This window comes from Abrus precatorius, unplaced genomic scaffold (genome assembly GCF_003935025.1).
Source record: "Abrus precatorius isolate BTA unplaced genomic scaffold, Abrus_2018 Scaffold2, whole genome shotgun sequence".
Classification (NCBI taxonomy): Eukaryota; Viridiplantae; Streptophyta; class Magnoliopsida; order Fabales; family Fabaceae; genus Abrus; species Abrus precatorius.
Genome location: NW_020874362.1, coordinates 35,815,184 through 35,833,999, shown reverse-complemented (window position 1 = coordinate 35,833,999; position 18,816 = coordinate 35,815,184). Strand labels below are relative to the sequence as shown.

The 18,816-nt window shown below is 32.3% G+C and overlaps 4 protein-coding genes across 5 annotated transcripts; 3 read left to right on the top strand and 1 right to left on the bottom strand.

The window, feature by feature from the left end:
• The first annotated feature begins 523 nt into the window (after positions 1–523).
• Positions 524–5,645, top strand: LOC113857615 (bifunctional riboflavin biosynthesis protein RIBA 1, chloroplastic-like). 2 transcript variants are annotated; one of them, XM_027489691.1, is made up of 7 exons: positions 524–693; positions 1,210–1,591; positions 1,714–1,935; positions 2,044–2,366; positions 2,849–2,978; positions 4,301–4,597; positions 4,956–5,645. In XM_027489691.1, exons 1-7 carry the CDS (start codon positions 647–649, stop codon positions 5,223–5,225), a joined length of 1,671 nt encoding a protein of 556 aa, XP_027345492.1. In that variant the 5' UTR covers positions 524–646; the 3' UTR covers positions 5,226–5,645. The 2 variants fall into 2 exon arrangements, with proteins under 2 accessions (XP_027345492.1, XP_027345491.1); XM_027489690.1 differs by lacking the exon at positions 524–693 and having other exon boundaries at positions 865–1,591; positions 4,956–5,591.
• A 2,444-nt stretch (positions 5,646–8,089) lies between these two features.
• LOC113857618 (classical arabinogalactan protein 1-like) lies at positions 8,090–8,766 on the top strand. The gene has a single exon (XM_027489694.1). It carries the CDS (start codon positions 8,174–8,176, stop codon positions 8,582–8,584), a length of 411 nt encoding a protein of 136 aa, XP_027345495.1. The 5' UTR covers positions 8,090–8,173; the 3' UTR covers positions 8,585–8,766.
• Positions 8,767–12,127: 3,361 nt separating this feature from the next.
• LOC113857617 lies at positions 12,128–13,472 on the bottom strand. The gene is made up of 5 exons (XM_027489693.1): positions 13,171–13,472; positions 12,999–13,061; positions 12,669–12,751; positions 12,344–12,546; positions 12,128–12,227 (listed from the first exon to the last, which is right to left on the bottom strand). Exons 1-5 carry the CDS (start codon positions 13,371–13,373, stop codon positions 12,135–12,137), a joined length of 645 nt encoding a protein of 214 aa, XP_027345494.1. The 5' UTR covers positions 13,374–13,472; the 3' UTR covers positions 12,128–12,134.
• Positions 13,473–14,935: 1,463 nt separating this feature from the next.
• Positions 14,936–16,519, top strand: LOC113857616 (RING-H2 finger protein ATL54-like). Its single transcript, XM_027489692.1, has one exon. The coding sequence runs from the start codon at positions 15,078–15,080 to the stop codon at positions 16,113–16,115; it is 1,038 nt and encodes a 345-aa protein (XP_027345493.1). The 5' UTR covers positions 14,936–15,077; the 3' UTR covers positions 16,116–16,519.
• The last annotated feature ends 2,297 nt before the right edge of the window (positions 16,520–18,816 follow it).

Genomic DNA, 18,816 nt, shown 5'->3' with positions numbered 1-18,816 from the left:
TAAACCATAATATAATTTAAGTGAATTTGTGAATAAAGCATGATAAAAGAAGAAAAATAATATAAAAATAAATAATCTTTTTTTATAGATTTAAAATAATTTATCTTTTTTAATTTTAAATAAATCATACGAGAGATCTACTAAAAAAAAAAAAGAAACATAAATTAAATTTAGCATGTGAAAAATTTTAATTTATTTTATTACTTAATTTTTTTACTCGTATAAAATTTTATTAAAAAAATTATCTAAGTTTGACGTAAATGTTAGTCTTGGTTCTTTTATATATATATATATTGAAGTATGTGAAGCTTGAAAGTACATCCCATTTATTTATTTATATTGAATGATTGAAATAAATATTTAATTTAATTTAAATATTAAACATATGAAATAGTTCCTTTTAACATTTTAATCTTGCTATTTACTAAACGTAAAAGTTTAAAATGAAAATGATTAATAGTTTTTAAGGATTTAAATAATGATTTGTTTTAGAAATAAGTTCATTTTCAACCGACTCATTGATTATGAAAGCGAAAAAGGGAGGAGGGAATGATCTGGACGCGCGGGTAGCTGTAGCTGTGTGTGTTGCCTAATCTTTGCAATCCCTTTTTTCATTTCTTCTTCCAATTTCTCTCAAACCCTATCAATGCCTTCTTCTCTCAATCTTTCCACTTCCTTTCTCTGTCCTCAAAGGTCATTTTCTCTTTCCTCACTCTTTTTCTTCATCCATTCTGCTACTTTATGCACCAAGGATTCTTCTTACTGTCTTAACAATAAATAAATTAGTATATTCATGCTTCTTTATTTATTTATTTATTTATTAGTTTAGTGTATTGTAGATTTAGATATGCATGTTTGGTTCTCAGTTGAAAGCGTTATGTGCCAAAGATCTTTGATTTCGTTTAACCAGGGATAATTTGAGGCTTCAACCTAACATTATTAGATTACTATAATTTTCAATTCTGAATGATGAATGACGTATGTATGCTTAGTTTATCATGTTTCTGGGCTTGCTCGTGGTCGTTTTCTGTAATTCTTCAGGGAATTGAATTTAACATATACGTGGATTCTCTTTCGAGCATGTTCAATTTATGAAGCTGCGGGTTTTATATGAATAGCTGCACTCGTTGTGTTTGTCTGTGATAAATTTTGGATGTCACAATTACGAATAATTGTTGTACCTTTGATATACTCCTCTGTTCAATGCAGGGCGTGCGAACATTTCAAATTGTTCAATGGGTTGCACAAGTACTCGTTTGGTGGACACGGGTTGGATTTGGCGATTGTTCAACTTAACTCTAAGGTCCCGTTCAGTTACAATGCTGTTGGTAGAATTAAAGCAACACTGAACTCTGGTGGAGGAGACCTACAATCTTATCCAAACAGCTCTAATGTTCTGAAAAATGATGGTCTGGCTGGTGTTGGAACTGAGGTTCAACATGATGAAATAGCATTTGGAACACTAGGAGCAGACACTGCGGCACCGGCAAGGAGTGGTTTCTCTGATGACAATGATGAATTTGATTTGGACAGTCCAACAGAAGGTTTTGCTTCCATTCCAGAGGCCATCGAAGACATTCAGAATGGAAAGGTAGTTGCTTTCTCTCTTTGGGTATCCCCTCCAGTGAAGGGGAGACTTATGATGTTGAAAATTTTGGTTTTTTGTCCTTCATTGACTTAGCCTTTGGGTTTTAACTGACATTAATGCTTCAGATGGTAGTGGTTGTAGATGACGAGGACAGAGAAAATGAAGGAGACTTGATAATGGCAGCGGAGTTGGCAACACCTGAGGCTATGGCTTTTATTGTGAAGCATGGAACTGGGATAGTTTGTGTAAGCATGAAGGAGGAAGATTTGGAGAGATTGGAACTTCCTTTGATGGTAAACAGTCGGGATAATGATGAAAAGCTTCGCACTGCATTCACTGTGACAGTGGTATGTACAATTTGGTGCATGTAATGTATGCTTGGAGTTAGTTCTGTATCTTCTGAGAATTTATCAATGCAATTTACTATATTTTAACACTTTACACTGTATTTGTAGGATGCTAAATATGGTACTACCACAGGGGTATCAGCTCATGATAGAGCAACAACAGTCTTGGCCCTTGCATCCAGAGATTCAAAACCAAGTGATTTCAACCGACCGGGCCATATTTTCCCCCTAAAGTACAGGGAAGGTGGTGTGTTGAAGAGAGCTGGACATACTGAAGCTTCGGTTGATCTTGCCATACTTGCTGGTTTGAATCCAGCAGCAGTTCTGTGTGAGATTGTGGATGATGATGGTTCCATGGCTAGATTACCTAAGCTTCGTCAGTTTGTGGAACGTGAAAATTTGAAAATTATATCCATTGCTGATTTAATAAGGTATCCAATTGCATTTCATGGGAGATGTAACAAAATTCATTGTATGCATGCTTAAAATGTCTTAAGTTAAGGTGTTTCTTTTAACTGCCAATGCCATAATTTAAATCCCCTATGCTGTCTTTCTGTGATGCTTTTGTCTATTGAGGTTACTGCCAATAAATTAAAAAGATTGATTGAGGTATATTTGGTTTAAATTTTTATTTTTTAATTTGTAATTTTCACTGAATGGAATTTTCCTATGACATTATGAAAACATAAATTCTATTTGTTTATCTTCCACTATATGCCCCTGAATTTGATTGTAATGAAACATAAATTTTTTTGCTTATGGTTAGTTAATTTTTTCTCAATGGTTATTCGTTTTTTATGCTTTATTTCTTTTGTTCCCATGTTTTTGCTTATGGTTAGTTAATTTGCCTGTTTTTGCTGCCTCGGTACTTTTTGTTTTATAGCAGGGAGATTGACTCTTATTTTTATGACAGGTACCGAAGGAAGAGAGATAAACTAGTACAACGTGCTGGTGATGCACAAATACCTACAATGTGGGGGCCATTTGCAGCTAACTGCTATAGGTCACTTCTAGATGGGATTGAGCATATTGCAATGGTTAAGGTGAGCAAAGCTTGTGTTTATTTGTGAACTAATATGTAGCAATATGTGTGATCACACTTGATAATTGGACTGAATGATTTTAAATAAAAATAGACAAATTAAAAAATCTGAGAATGGAAAGGATACCAATATGGTAGAACAATATGAGTTGGGTTCAAATCGGCAGCTGCTTCTACGTTAATCATATGGCACTGCACTATAGCTACATCTTTTTCTTTGGAAAGGGAGATTGATTTTGTCAAATTTCTTTTTTCCTGTGAAATTTAAAATATGAGAGTAAGAGGATGGATGTGTTTTTTAAAACATTGAGTCATTTCCATGTTGCTGCTTTCCCAAATTGAGATGAACTTGATTTTCTTTTTTATGCCTGCTCTCGGGGTAGGGGGTTAAAGGAACACCAAAACCCAATTCATTATGTCCAGTATGAATTACAAACTATTGTCATAAAATACTGTTAGTAAGATAGATAGAAATTAGCATTGTTTGATTTAGTAGCCCTTATAACTACATGTCCAATAATGTCAAATGGGGAACAAAAGCTAAAAATATTAGCATAAAGGAAATATTTTCCCTACAAGTTTGTTGGGTTTAGATATCGTAAGATATTGAACTACTTACAAGCTGTCTTCCAGTTGCAAAGTCTATAAATCCCAAAGCTGCCCTGTTCTTTGCGAGTGAGATAGTTTTAATTTCTGCGGAGTGATCCTGATGTCAAAATAACCACCGTAGAATAACAAAGCAAACATATTCTGCCAGATTGTTTGTCATTATTTATATAGAATGCAATACCATTAAATTTTAGTGGTTAGAGAGTGAAGGAGATTCTAAGTTGTAAGATGCATATCTTGCAATAAAGTAGTTGTTGGTTTTGTTATCTGTTGTTACTCATTTGTCCTATAGCTGCTATTTTCAGTATTTTGGTTACTGGTTTTCCCTATTTCCGGTATTGCGATAAATACATATTACATATTAAAATAAAATTATCCTTAAATATCAATTGCATATTTGAGTTAATCAATTAATTAATAAGGAAATAATTCCATATTCTCTTCTTTTAGCATCAAAGTAATAATAACCTATATTAATCCTACATGCTTAAATTGTAGATTTATCATCAAAATATAATAAATCTAACATGGTGAAAGCATCTTGAAGAAGTACTTAATTATAAGCTGTTTACTTAAATTGTAGAAACTTAATACCAAACTTTTAAAGTACAGGTACTAACACCAAAACCGAGATAAACTATAGGGATAAAAAATAAATTTAAGCCTATTTCATTTAAACTATCATTTGACTTTTGACTGTTTATTGTTTAACAGGGTGACATTGGAGATGGACACGATGTTCTTGTGAGGGTACACTCAGAGTGTCTCACTGGAGACATATTTGGATCTGCCAGATGTGACTGTGGAAGTCAGCTTGCTCTTGCAATGCAACAGATTGAGGCTGCTGGTAGAGGTGTGTTGGTGTATCTTCGGGGACATGAAGGAAGGGGTATTGGGTTGGGCCACAAACTTCGTGCCTATAACCTACAGGATGATGGGCGAGATACTGTAGAAGCCAATGAGGAGTTGGGATTGCCCGTTGACTCGAGGGAGTATGGAATTGGTGCACAGGTAATTGAAAAATACTAATAACACATTCTTTTGAAGTTTGAACACACTTCGAGTACTTGTTTATTTTCTAAAAAGTTAAAATATTTGTCTTGTAAATTGATTACTTATTTGAAATTGCTTTGACTTCCTTAACAATTAACGAATCACAAAAAAATGTGTTGAAGAGAGTGTTAGCAACATTTCTCTTATAATGAAAAATCTTAATGGCTAGAATGTTGAACATGATTTACACTTTAATTCATAGTGATTTACAATGATTGTTCACTGGCATGCTGTTGTCGAGTGCAACATAGAATTCCAGATGTCTTATTTTTTTTGCATGGAGTCGTAAGGTTATAATTTGAAATTATACTTGCAGATATTGAGGGACTTGGGTGTTCGTTCTATGAAACTAATGACAAACAATCCGGCAAAATATGTTGGGCTCAAAGGTTATGGTTTGACAATTTCCGGTAGGATCCCATTGATATCACTTATAACAAAAGAGAACAGGAAATACTTGGAGACCAAACGTGTGAAAATGGGCCACATGTATGGCTTGGAATTTAACAGCAAATTGAACTATCAAGACAGTGGCAATGGTAAAGCCAGTAGTGATGATGATTCTAATACTGCACCTGGCTTATAAACCTGCTTTTTCAATTCTATATCACAGCAGATGAGGAAGGGCGGTGCAGATTTCCATCCTGCAGATGGATCTAAAGAGAGAATCAATGATTCGACTCGTGATCCAATTTTGCTAATTCATTTGCCTGATTTTTCTTCAGGCAGACTCTATAAATTTGGCTTCCTCCAGCATTCTTCGCTTTGAAACTTTATCTAGTGCCATGTAATGTATAAAGGATAATAGATGAGAGTATTGCCTAGGGAAATTTGAGGTTGACTTGTTTTCTTTTGCGTTCATTATTTAAAGGTGCTTTTGTATAGTTTTATTATACAGGGTACTGGGTACTGTTGTAGAGGTTGGTTGTATGAAGGTACCATTTTTTGTTATCAAGGTTATTTTCTGGATTACGGATTGGTGGGCAATTAACTACTTTAATTGACTGTATACTCAGTAATGTTCGTTTTATTTGAAGTTAAATGATGACTGTGAATCTGTCGTAAAATAAATCAGATATTATAAAGCAAGCATTGTTATGAGGGCACAGCAAAGCAAGCACTGAAAGGGAGCATAGCTGAGTCCGAATCACCTCTCGGAAGAAGGAAAGGAACCAATATAAGAGATTGGAATGAAGCCAATGTGCAAAAGGAGAAGTTGGAACGAGAAGTTTGACTAGAAAAGTAGAAACTAAATAACGGTAACTCCAAGATGTACCCCTAAAAGGACGCACCGTAACAGACGCAGCTCAATCAATAATGCAAGACTAATGAAAAGATAACGAGACTAGGTATTAAAGATGGGTGAATACAAAAAGGCAGTACTATCTTTTTCTTTTTTTCTTTTTTAACTTTTACTTTTGCTTTTTTTTTGGCTCTAAAATTTATAGTGAGGGAGGCTCACTATTTGTTTTTGTTTTATTATTATATTCCTTTTACATTGTGAGAGAAAAACATGAAATTCCATTCCACAAAAGGAAGTGAGGCAAAAAAAAATAAAATCAGCTACCAGTTATATTGTGGTTACGCGCAGCGATATTGGAAAGATAACAATTTTGATACCTAAGAAACTTTGTTTCATGCATTGCTCAGTTAACTTCATCTAGCATAAAAATAACCATTAAAAAAATTGAAGCTAAAGTATTTGAGTCACATTTCATGACAACAGCTTTCCAAATTTCATAATAATTTATCAAGACTGGTTTCATGCTGTGCTGTGAACCACAGCATTATTGTTAAAGGTAATATTCCAAATGTCCATATGATTTCAGCAACAGGGACCAACCTAGCATATACCAAACATGCTAATGCAACTTTTCAGTTAAAAAAACAAGGCTTACATACGGTTCACTTCCCTTTCAGCTGGCATGTATTATTAAGAATAATGTAAGGATAATTTTGTAACATTGAGCGAATATTTTTAGAAATAATGAACCTGTATATTTAAAAACTTGTAAAATCTCCTCCTCTCTTCAATTAAAACACCGTGATCCTCTCTGGTGTAGGAAATTTTGATGATTCTCGGAGGACAACAATTCTAACAATTCGAGGTGATATGCAATAAAGCATGTCAACATTATCACCATTTACATGAATATAAATTATTTCTGTAGTTCCTGAATTTCTTTTGTTCAACGGCTATCAGAAGAAATTTTTTATCATTGTTAATAATCTTATGAAAACAAACGAGGTGGTCCCTCGCCGTATCGTGCGAGCAATTTTGGTACCGACTCCGACTTTGTCGCCGAAATTATATATAAAAAAATCCACATGATTTCTTCTTTCTTTTGTGTGTTTCTGACCGTTACGACTTTCCCTAATAAGCGTCCATCCAACATCCAATCCTTGAAACTTCTCACACGTGTACGGTCCTGATTCAAAAAGACAGCTGTACCAGCTTGCCCTCGCACTTCACTCTCCCCGCGTGTCGTGTGCGACCCTTTAAGGCAACTCAACCATCTTTTTCCAATTCACATCTTCTTGTATTTTTATTTATGGATTTATATGATAAATGGTAAAGACAACTCCAAAATTATATTTACTCAAAGAGTGCAGTTATTTTGCTAATTATTTACTTCAAAATTCTTTTTTACCATCCAATTTAATAATTTTTTATTACTCCAATTTAATACTTTAGTTTTAACTGAATTTATCCTTTTCATTTTTTAAATGCAATTGAATTTTCAATTTTTTTTTGTAAGTTTTTTCATAGCTTTATTTTTTAAAAAAGCTAATGGTAGTTTTCTAAATAATACATATTAAGACGGATTTTTCTTACCCTATGTACTTTCTTCGCATTGTTAAACTATCAACCAAAATAGCCAAATTGATACCAAATATCTTTAATTTCTAAAATATCAATGACCAGTCACTCTTTTTTTAAAAAAAAAAAATCAATATAATTCTTAAATTTATTAATTCTCATTAATTTGATCTTTGAATGATAAATATCAGTATCATGATATTAGAGACTAAAATTATTGTCGTACATATCAATGATAGCTTATTTTAAAGAATAATTTTTATTTCGTAATATCATCATTATAATTTTAGAGATGTATTAATTAATTATATACGTTTATTTTTTGAACAAGTAAAAATAATATCATATATCTTATATATATATAATTTTATTGTGTACACAAATCCTCAAAATACATGTAAAAAAAAACACTAAAATTCATCTAGAAATTGTTTTGTTGAACATTTTTGGTCGGTCATAACATTGTTTTCTTTTCTGTTTTTCTTTTTATCTTACACTCACAAATCGAATAGCGACCGTCAGCTCAACCCTGATAATCATTTAAACGAATCAACGGCTCGTAACGACTCGTCTCCACGCGGTTACGGTTCTATAAATACCCCCACAAACCTCTGTTTCTCTTCACCACTGTCACCTTCTCAATCTTTCAGTTATTCTCTGTTTAAACGCTATCTCTCTCTAAAATCTCTGTTTCCACTCACTCTCTTTTCAGAATGGCTAGCTCCACCGTCGTGTTGATGCTAGTCGCCGCATTGTTTGTGAGCTCCACCGTCGCTCAATCACCGGCGTCTTCACCGGCTTTGTCTCCAAAGAGGACGCCCGTGGCCTCTCCGCCGAAGTCTCCGTCGCCTGCCGTTTCTCCTTCCGCTGAGTCACCTGCAGCCTCTCCTCCTGCTCCGGTGGTGAGCGGTCCCTCTCCTTCACCGGCCACCGTCAACTCTCCTCCGTCTCCTCCTTTGTCTCCCAGCATTTCGCCGGCCGGAGTTCCTTCCATTACTCCCTCGTCGATTTCCACTCCACCATCTGAAGCACCATCTCCTGTCCAAAACGGTGTGGCTTTGAACAGATTCACCGTCGCCGGATCTGCAGCCGTCGTTGTCTTCGCTGCGGCTTTGCTTATGTAGAGAGAGTTTCGTTGATTTTATTTTTCTTTTTTTCCTTTTTTCTTATTGTATCACGTATTTACTCGGATCGTGAACTCTTGTACTTCATTTTTGGTTGCTCTGATTTGCTGTGTGAGGATTATTCTTTCCATTATTTTGTGTATTCTATTTATTATCATTATTATTATGAATGAGATACATTTTTATTCTTCTTAACTTCTGTTATTTACATTCGCTTATTAATCTTAATTTTTTAATTACGTTTGCACCTTCAATTTCATACACAACAACCAATCTCAAGGAAAATATAACCGATTAAGCCTCAATGTGAAGCTGGTTATATTAATGTAACCGTTCAAGGTTATGAAAATTGAGGAGATTATTCGAATGGGGAAAATATTGTACATTGTAAAAGTAAGTAAAAACTTGTAATTATTAAAACACGCACGAAAAGATGTGAAGAATCGAATCTAAAGTGGGAATGGGGTCATTGGGTGGAATCATATGCAAGGAACTTGGTGGTTCTTTTATGAATGCTTTTTTTTTCTCTTTCGAAGTTAGTGGAAAATTGAACGATAAAAATTATACTTTGGAGGACTACAACTTTACTTTTCCTTCTTTGCTGGTGTAAAATTGGCCTCACTTTGACGCTCATTGTACGAAGAGAAATATAGAAAATGTATTATTGTACCATTGAGACAGTGCAAGAACCAACGAAACCAAGATCACATGTCTAAAGCGAAGTGACGAGGCATGAGATGTACCACCGTCTTAACAAAGGACTTGCTTTATGGACGGCCCCTGTTAAGGACATGGAAAAGTGTAACCCTTCGTTTTGATGAGAGTGGGCATTTTATTTTAATATGTAGAATAAATCAGTAGTCAGAGCATTTTTGCTCCTCTTTCTTCTTTTATAAATAATTTTATTTTAAAGACTAATAATAATAATAATAATAATAATGGGAAAAAGGAAAAGGTGCGTGTTGAGGCTGGCATTGACATGTAGGAGGTTCTTTTAATCGCTCCAAGGCAGGCGAAACGTGAAAAAAGCATTATCATAAAAGCATATAATAGATGTACCGTAACGAAGGTGCCTATCCACAATCATTTTCTTACCAACTCAAGAAAATATTATTTGTATTTGTCATTAAATTTTAATATTTTTTATAAATTAAACAAATTTATGTGTTATGCGATGTTTAGCGATCATAAACATATGATTATCCCAACATATAATTTTTTTTAATCCGTATAACATTAAAACATCAAAGTGACGTCTTATATATTAAACAAATATATCAATTTATATAAATAATGAATAAATATTTTGTTAATATAAATCTCAAAATAAATACAAATATAAAGAGAATTTATCAATTAATATATTAAAAATTTATACATTTTAAAAATGGATGTTTTTTTTTTTATATTTTGAATAAAAATATTAATAATTACTTTTTTTGTAAATAAGATAGAAAAGATATTTTATTTTGCATATTTTTTATTTGTTTAGCTCAAGGATGTTATTGGCTCTCACTGTAACCAATCAAACCAGTCTATCCAATTTTTATCCCTACCTTTTATAGGATAAATTATAGTTATTTCCTATGATTTTTTTTTTAAATTATACTCATAATATTGTTTTATCTTTTCACTCCACCCTTTGAGTTATCGATAGTTGAAACTAACCCGCAATTTAAATAAAGGAAATAAATTAAGAGGAAATAAATACCATAATAAAGAAATAAAAATTGTGTTATTTGAACGTAAATTGTAATGAAAAATATTAATTTTTTCATTTATTTAGATGAATTAAAAAGTGAAAAAAATTGGTCAGAGTTAATTTTACCCCTAAAGGGTATTATTGTTTTCAATTAATAAAATAGAATACAATTATTAATTAAATTCGAAAATTAAAATTATTAAAAAAAATAAAAGAATGAAAAACAACGATCCTGCTAAAATTAAGGTACGATGGAGCAACCCAACGCTGTTTTTAGGACCGTGAAGAGTAAATGGGTAAATTATTTGAACTCGATTTGTTAAATATTTAACTAAATATAATTAATTAAAATTTAAAATTAAAATATTTATTTAAATGATTTAAATTTAAATTTTATAAATTTAACATCAATAACTCATAATTAACTTTAATATATAAGTATATTTAGATAGTTAAAATTATATTTATTTAAAAATTATTATTATTATTATCATCATCATAATCATGTGTATTATTGATTTATTTTAAAAATATATTTTAAATAAATGATCTTATTTTCTAAAATATATATAATATTATTTTAATATTAAAATATTTTTATGTTGATAAAATTATATTTTATTATTATTTTATAGCATAAAAATATCAAATTAATAAAATATCATTTTAAATTTATAAAAGAATTATAAACGAGTTTATGAGTTAAGTTTAAAATTTATAATTATTAATAGGTTAAGTTCAAATTTAAAATTTAATTTAATATTGGGTGATGGGGGGTAAAAGATATTCAGCGCAGACAAGCGGTAAAGTTGAGACAGAAAAGATAAGAAAAGGAAAAGAGACAAACATAAATTGTTTCTCACTTCGATTAAAGAAAATAGGCAAAACTTTAGGGCATGTTTGATTTTATATTCTTTAAATTATAAACGTGTTATCATATTTTTATTTTTGAAAAAATTGTTAAGAAATAGCGAGACTAACTTTTATTGTTTTAAAATTTATGTATAAATCGTTAAAAATAAAAAATAAAGTACCACTTTTACAATGACTTTAATAAATAATATAAAAAATACTTAAATCTCTAATTAGATTAAATATTTAAAATGGACCCCATTTGCCTTAATTTGTTGTCCCCTTCATCACTTGCCATTCGAATGAGTTTCCGATTACTTTCATAATTTACTTCTTTGTAATTTTTGTTTTTCATCTTAATTCACCCAACCAAATAGTGTAATGGATTTATTAGAAATTTTAACAGACATAGATGCAAAGAGTTCCCTTAAGAAAAGCAAATAGTTATATTTAATTGCTTAACACGTCAATTATAGACCAAAATAATAAAAATATAAATAAAGAGGAAGAATAAATCAGTGTATATTAACATTTGAACTAGATAATTAATCGAGCTGAACAAAGTCCAAACATAGTCATTTACTAGTTAGTTTTGAAGATAAATTATTATTCATGAAAAATAATAATTATTTGCCAAATATCTTATTTGAATAAAAAAAATATTACACAATGAAAAAACTAGGATAGAATCAACTCTGATTTCCCTTCTGGTATTCATGTTAACAGCAGTTGAGGGATGATCTTTAAGTAACTTTTTTAATGTTAAAATGAAGTATTAATTCATTTCAATTTCATAAACTTTGATATATTCAATTTCTCTAGTAAGATTTTTCGAATATGGGCAGTCCAATTAAAACTAAATTAACAAAATCTGGCAAAAAGTTACAAATAGCTAAAATTCACAGTAAAGAATATATTAATACGTGCATAGAGATCGTAAATACAGTAATACAAACAATAGCATGAAAGAAATAAAAGTGATTTTTTATATTGGCATCAATTATTCGCGGGTACTTTCTTCACAATCTTGTCAATTACGGGTTCAGCAAAAGTTTCCAAATCATCCAGGTCATTCTTGAGTTCCTCAACCTGTGTTTCATTAAGCAAGTTATTTAAAACTATAAGCAAAAAATAATCATAAGTCACTCATAGAATTGATGAAGCCATGTGAAAATATTACGATATGGTAAATAAGGATATAGTACCATGTGTATAAACTCTTCTGTTAATTGAGCATCATGAACAACTTGTTCTGATGCACGTTCTACCACCAAAGCTGCTTTCTTTAGCTTACCATTCTCAGGAAGAATCTCTGCCATGTCTTCAGATACCTTCTCTGCTACTGTTGCCACCTTTTCTACCACTTTTGCCACCTTTTCCACCTCTTCAGCCACAACCTCTACCTCTCCTAAATATGTCCATGCCCATTTTACCGGATGTTAAATAATATTGCAATTCTCAAAGTAAATGTCCAAAAATTAAGAAAGTGGCTAGTTTGTTAAATATTCCATGTGTATAAGATATATATACCTTCTATTCTTTGTAGTTTTTCCCAATTATGTTTCCAGAAAGGTAGCAAGAAAGAAAGTACCGTGCCCAAAACCCATCTTAGCCTGCATGTTCATTAAGTAAATGTTCACTAAATGTTTTGCACAATTATTATTTTCATTTGTTGGTTAGTACTCCTAATCATGTCGTAGTTTTAGGTGAACTTTTACAATTAAACAAGGACTAGTGAAATAGTAGTTATCTTGACCATAGCTAACTTAACATTCGGATATCAATGGTTAGTTTGGTTTATCCAAATTAGTAAATGGACCTCTAAATTTCAAATCAATAGTAAGTAATGCTAGTTCATACCAATGAGGGAAGGTGAAGATTGTAGAAGCGGGAGCTTGAGGTTGAACTGTGACATTCTTTACTCTACCAAAGTACATGTTAAAAACAAATTTCACCATGTAAATTAAACGGTCAGATTGGAACTGACTTGAGATGAAAACAAAAATAAAGGTTGTGGGTAGTTAGTAGTTACCCTTTTGCATTAGTGTTTGTGTTGTTATTGGTGCTAAAGAATTGTAGACCAGAGTGCATCCAATAACCACTTTCAATCCTAGCTGCTGACACAATTGGTCTGTTTCTCCGTAGGCCACTATAGCTTAATTGAAATTTGGTGGCATAAATTACATCAAGAACACTTCTGAATTTCAGAGTTATCCATGAGCCTCTCGTTGACATATTGAACAGATTTTAAATTTCTTTCACAATGGCTGAAATGAGTGGCGATGATTGTAAGAGTTGGTTTAAAATAATCAATTCTGTAACGTAGATGCCTGGCTTTTCAATTGGTATTTACATGTGAGATTGGTTACTCTTGCAGGCTAAAATCACTATGAGTAACAAATATGAATTTGGTTACTCCAAGTAAAGTGAGGCCTAAATAAGGAAAACGTACGCTAAGGGTTGGATACATTATGACGTGTGTTCCTTGTAAGTTAGTTAAACTTTCTGGCTTTGAAGGCAAAGCTTGTGGTATTTTTTTCTCCCTTTTGGCCAAAGTTACTGAAATTTGGCCCTTTCTTTGGCCAGTTTTTTGGTCATCTTGATTTGTTGCTTCCTAAAATATGCAACAACAACGTGATATTATTAGTAGGGAAAGGGAAGGGGAAATAGCAAGCCTTGATTTGAGGGAAGGAAGCATCGCTCTTTCCTTCTCATTGATTTGGACATTTGGTAGTTTAAGTTTGGACTTTGGGCCTAAACTAGAATATGGGGCAAAGGGAATTTTTGGATGAGATTTTCTTTTCTTCTGGGTTGGTCTCAGTGCTACAAGAATATGAACATAGGGGTTGTTGGTCTTAGGCAATCAGCTTAAAAAACAAAACAAGGCTTGCTTTGAGACTGCTTTTCAATATTTCAAAACCATTTCGTGACTAAGAAGAAAGAGTAAAAGAAAACAGAAATAGCTTAATGGTATAAAGAAAAAAGAAAGTTTGAAATTTGAGAACATTAAAAATGTAATTATAATAAAGAGGGGGAAAAAAGCTGAATTTATTTTCTTCTGGTTATTTTGAAAAAGGGAGCTTTATTGTATTTTATTAATTATTGGCTTCTTTAATCAAAATTGACTGTGAGATATTATTAACAATCCTTATAGAAAACTTTCCCACCAAATATCATTATTATCCTTTTGTCCCTCTAAAGAAGTTGTTGGCTTTTCCCACTAGTTTATAATTAATTTGTAATTTGGTTGGCTTAGCAAGTTCATCTTAAGTTAACAACTCCAATAAGTTATCATTTGTTGTTTGCAAGTTGAACATGCTACAAGATCATTTGACAATGACACTTTAAAAAATAATTAAAGATTCACGTAACCCCCTCCATAAAATTTGCAGGTAAACAAACTTAAGAATAAGAGAGAGCCATACAATTACAACCCATTGGTATCTTAAATGGGTAACTAAATCTTGAGAAAAAGAATCTCTACCTTAGGGTTCATTGAAGTTGAAAGACATGTATGCTATATATTTCTGTTTATAATACATATACCATAGTAATTAACAATCTTTGAAATTGCAGAGCATTTTGCTGCTTAGTACCATTTTCACATTATATTTTCCATTTTTTCACATGCTCTATTGATGTAAAATTTTTGTAGCAGGTGGGCTGGGCCAGTGCAAAGTGAGGCCCAAGTACACCGACCTCAGCCGCCAGAAAGCGAAACGTAAGTCAAACTAAACATAAAAGTCAACACAACAAACGCGTAGAAGGCACCAAAAAGAACATAATTTTCCTTCTCTTGCGTATTGGTCCGAAGTCAAACTTCCAACCCCTCCTCACCAAACCCTGTGTTCATCCAAACCACACATCCTTCTCCTCCTTCATCCATGTTGTTTTGATGCTTTCTATCTTTCCCTTCACATCCAAATCCCTCTTTCTGACATGGGGCTGCAATACAGAAAGTTGTTTCCACCATCTTGTTATTATTGTGATCCTTACACTCCACCGTCACCAATCCCTCCTTACTACCCAGATGAAGGAGGAGAGATTCAAACTCCCAGCAAACACAACAAAATCTCCACCTACTTGATCATAAGTTTTGCTCTTGCAGCCACAGCTTTCTTTGGTCTTTGCTGCTACGCCATCTATGCAAAGTTTTTCTCTAGTAGGAGTAGGTCGAGGAGAAGGGCTTTGTCACAGCAGCAAACAGAAGATCCTTTTGTTGATGAAGAAGATGGTCCTGTGATTGACCACCCCATTTGGTATATCCGCACCATTGGTCTTCAACAATCAATCATTGGTGCCATCACTGTTTGTAAGTACAAGGGAGGCGAAGGGTTGATTGAGGGAACAGAATGTGCTGTTTGTTTGAGTGAGTTTCAAGAGGATGAGAATCTTAGGCTTTTGCCAAAGTGTAACCACGCTTTCCATTTACCTTGTATTGATACTTGGCTTAGATCACATACCAATTGCCCCATGTGCCGTGCTCCTATTGTTATTGACCCTACAAGGATTCCATCTATGGAGCCTAATGCTTTTGGTTCAAGTTCTTTGGAAACTGCCCAGATGGAAGTTTTGGAAGATAGGGGTGAGGACAATGGTGGAATGGAAAATAGTGTTGATCAGTTGAGGAATAGAGAAGAGGAAGAAGGACAAGAAGTTGGAGAAGGGAGAAGAGTATGTGAAACTGAGAGATCAGATTCCGATTTGGTTAACATGCAACCTAGAAGATCAGTGTCTTTGGATTCTTCTTCTGCTGCTAAGATCAATCTTGCTCTTGCAACTGTTATGTCAGTGGAATCTCGTGGGAATTCAAAGAGGATTGCTACTGCTGCAAAAGGGGGTTCTTCTTCTAGGACAAGGTATCTGCATAGTGAGCCTAGTTCAATGAAGAGGTCAAGGTCCTTCAACGCCAAACATCTATTATCATGGTATAGCCGCAGTCAGAGAAAGCCAAATGCTCCTCTCAGAAGCTTTTGATTGGTTCAGGTCAGTTCTTGAAAACTAAATGTATTTCTTACTCTCAACAAGGTGAGAGTTTGAAAGGTTTCTGTATGAAATGAAGTAAGTCATGTGATGATCAAGTGTATTATAGCAAATCAAAAGGTCTTGAACTAATTGAAGGTTGTTTATTATCATTGCCAAGTTTGGCTCAGAGGGTGCCACACCTGATGTATGTTTGGGTTTTGTAGAGCCAACCATCAAATCTATTTAGACCTTTTCCTTCATTTAAATTCAAATGCATGGATGCTGAAATTAAACGCAGGGCACCTTATATAGATTTAAGGGCCTAGGCCACTTATATAAACAACTTATTCAATTAATGTTTAATAATTTCCCCTTGTGAAAATTCGTACGAAAATGAAATATTATTTGCACCTTTTGATTATAGATTAAAGAAAAGAAAACTCATGGATGTTGCTCTATTTAGAAATATCTCAAAATGCAGCTGTTTTCATAAAACTCATAGATGAAGGTCACGTTCCCACAAGATGAATTGCCTGTTATAGGTGGTGTTCCTGTTGGGTTGAGGTTTTATCAACTGTTGTAGAAAGAACTCAGAGAGCAAAAACAAAAGGGAAGTAATTCATTAAGCTCTAACTGCAAAACACAAGTACATGACTCTAACTTGCTGAACAAAAAGCAATTTTAGACACCACTAATCCTTAAAAACAGCAACCGACAAAAATAACAACTTAAGCATAAATATTTACAATCAACTTCCCTATGACTCGACTCAAATTGAATCAAACATAACAAATAAACACAAACTTTGCTGTCTTGAGACGCTAACATTCTCCTCATGACTCAAGTGCTGTAAACACTTGTTTCTAAAAATTTCAAATCTGCAACTTGAACTTGATTTTATAACTTGCAATGTATTAGTTTTATCTCACCTGTCTTCTGCACTTCTCTTAAGACATAGTACTTGATTTTGAAGCGTTTGGTCCTTCCATGAATCATAAAATCCAGCGAGATAACTAGAGCAATTTGATTATCCACAAACATCTTCACATTCCCTTCTTGTTTCATATGCAAGTCATACATTAACCTTTTCAACTATGTTGTGTGCTTCACAGCTTCCGTTACTGCAATGAACTCAGCTTTTGCAGTTGACTGAGTCACTAATCTCTTGTTTCTTTGAACACCAATAGAAACAAGTTGAACTAACCAAATGTGAAATAATAACCAGAAATACTCTTCATAGTTACATAAAATGGAAATCTAAAGATTGTAATTTTAGGAAGTGTATAAAAGAGCTTATGCAAAATTTTATAAAATTATTGACTTTTATGAGTCTTTTTAAACTTATTTTAATAATTTTTAAGTATAATTTTTTAAAATAATTTTAAAATTTTCTATAAACTTTAAAATTAAATTTATACTATAAACGTTTATATAATAAAAAATATTAAATAAATATTTTACTACAGTATTTATCTTTTTTATTTGGTCAACTATTAAAGTATTTATCTAAATACACGTTAAAGCCGCAAGACAAAACGCAGTAAAAAGGATAAGTGCTCTCTCGGTTTGGTGGATCTGAGCTTCTGGTTAAAACAAAAGAAAAAATGGGTCTCTTTGTTTTTCTTAGTTTATTATGTAACGACAACGAAAGGAAAACCAGAATATGCAAATTTCAACACTTGTAATAGTAATTTTGACAATATCCCTATTATTAATCATCTTTATCGCCAATAATTTATGTAGCATCGTTGAGTGCAAGTCAGATTGTTATCCCTTTTCCAAATATATCGCTATCCAAAGTAATGAATTCCTTCTACACATTTTTGTAGGCAATTATTGATAAATTGCTATGCTTTTACCCCTTCAATTATTGTTGTGATCCGATAAATGTCTTTCTAATTTATATTTGCATAATAATGGACGCAATGTTTTCTTCTAAGTAAATAATTTTCCTTTCCATCTCAATCTTTATTTCATCCCAGTTTGGAGAAATTCTAACAAAATAATATACTATACTCTTTTTAATACATATAATTATTAACTGAAATATATTAAAAATTACAAAAATAATGTGAATTTTACACTTAATTTAATTTAATAATTCTCACTTTTATTTTAATATTAATATTTTATATTTTTATAAATTTTAGTTAATAACTAAAAGTATGTTAAATAATATATTATTGATAATACTTGTTTTGAGAATTAGTAGGCCTCTTAAAGAGAAATTTAGTGTATTAGAAAAGTACGGTAAAATTATCTACAGATAAAGTGTAATTTACCTTAAAAAAGTTAGAAGACAAAGGCAATTTTTTTTAATATAAACTTTTTTTTATGCTAAAAAAGATATATATATATATATATATATATACACACATATGTGTGGTATAAAATAAATATAACATTTGTCATGTATGTAAAATTAAAAATGTATCTGTAAGTTATATGCAAATAACCTAAAATTAAGTTATATATGTATTCATTTTGTCGCATTGTGTGAGAAAAGAGGATACAAATCTAACTAGTCCTCTTTATTTTCATCAAACGTGGTCTATGTATGCTAGTTTATGACGTGCGTACCGTCATGCAACAAATGAACAGATGAATGGTGTCCAACTTGATGTCAAGACACGTTTGGGATAACCTTAAACCGAGTAAAGGAAGAGAACACATAAGAAGGAACCTCATTCGTTGAACTTGAAGTGTCAAGGCT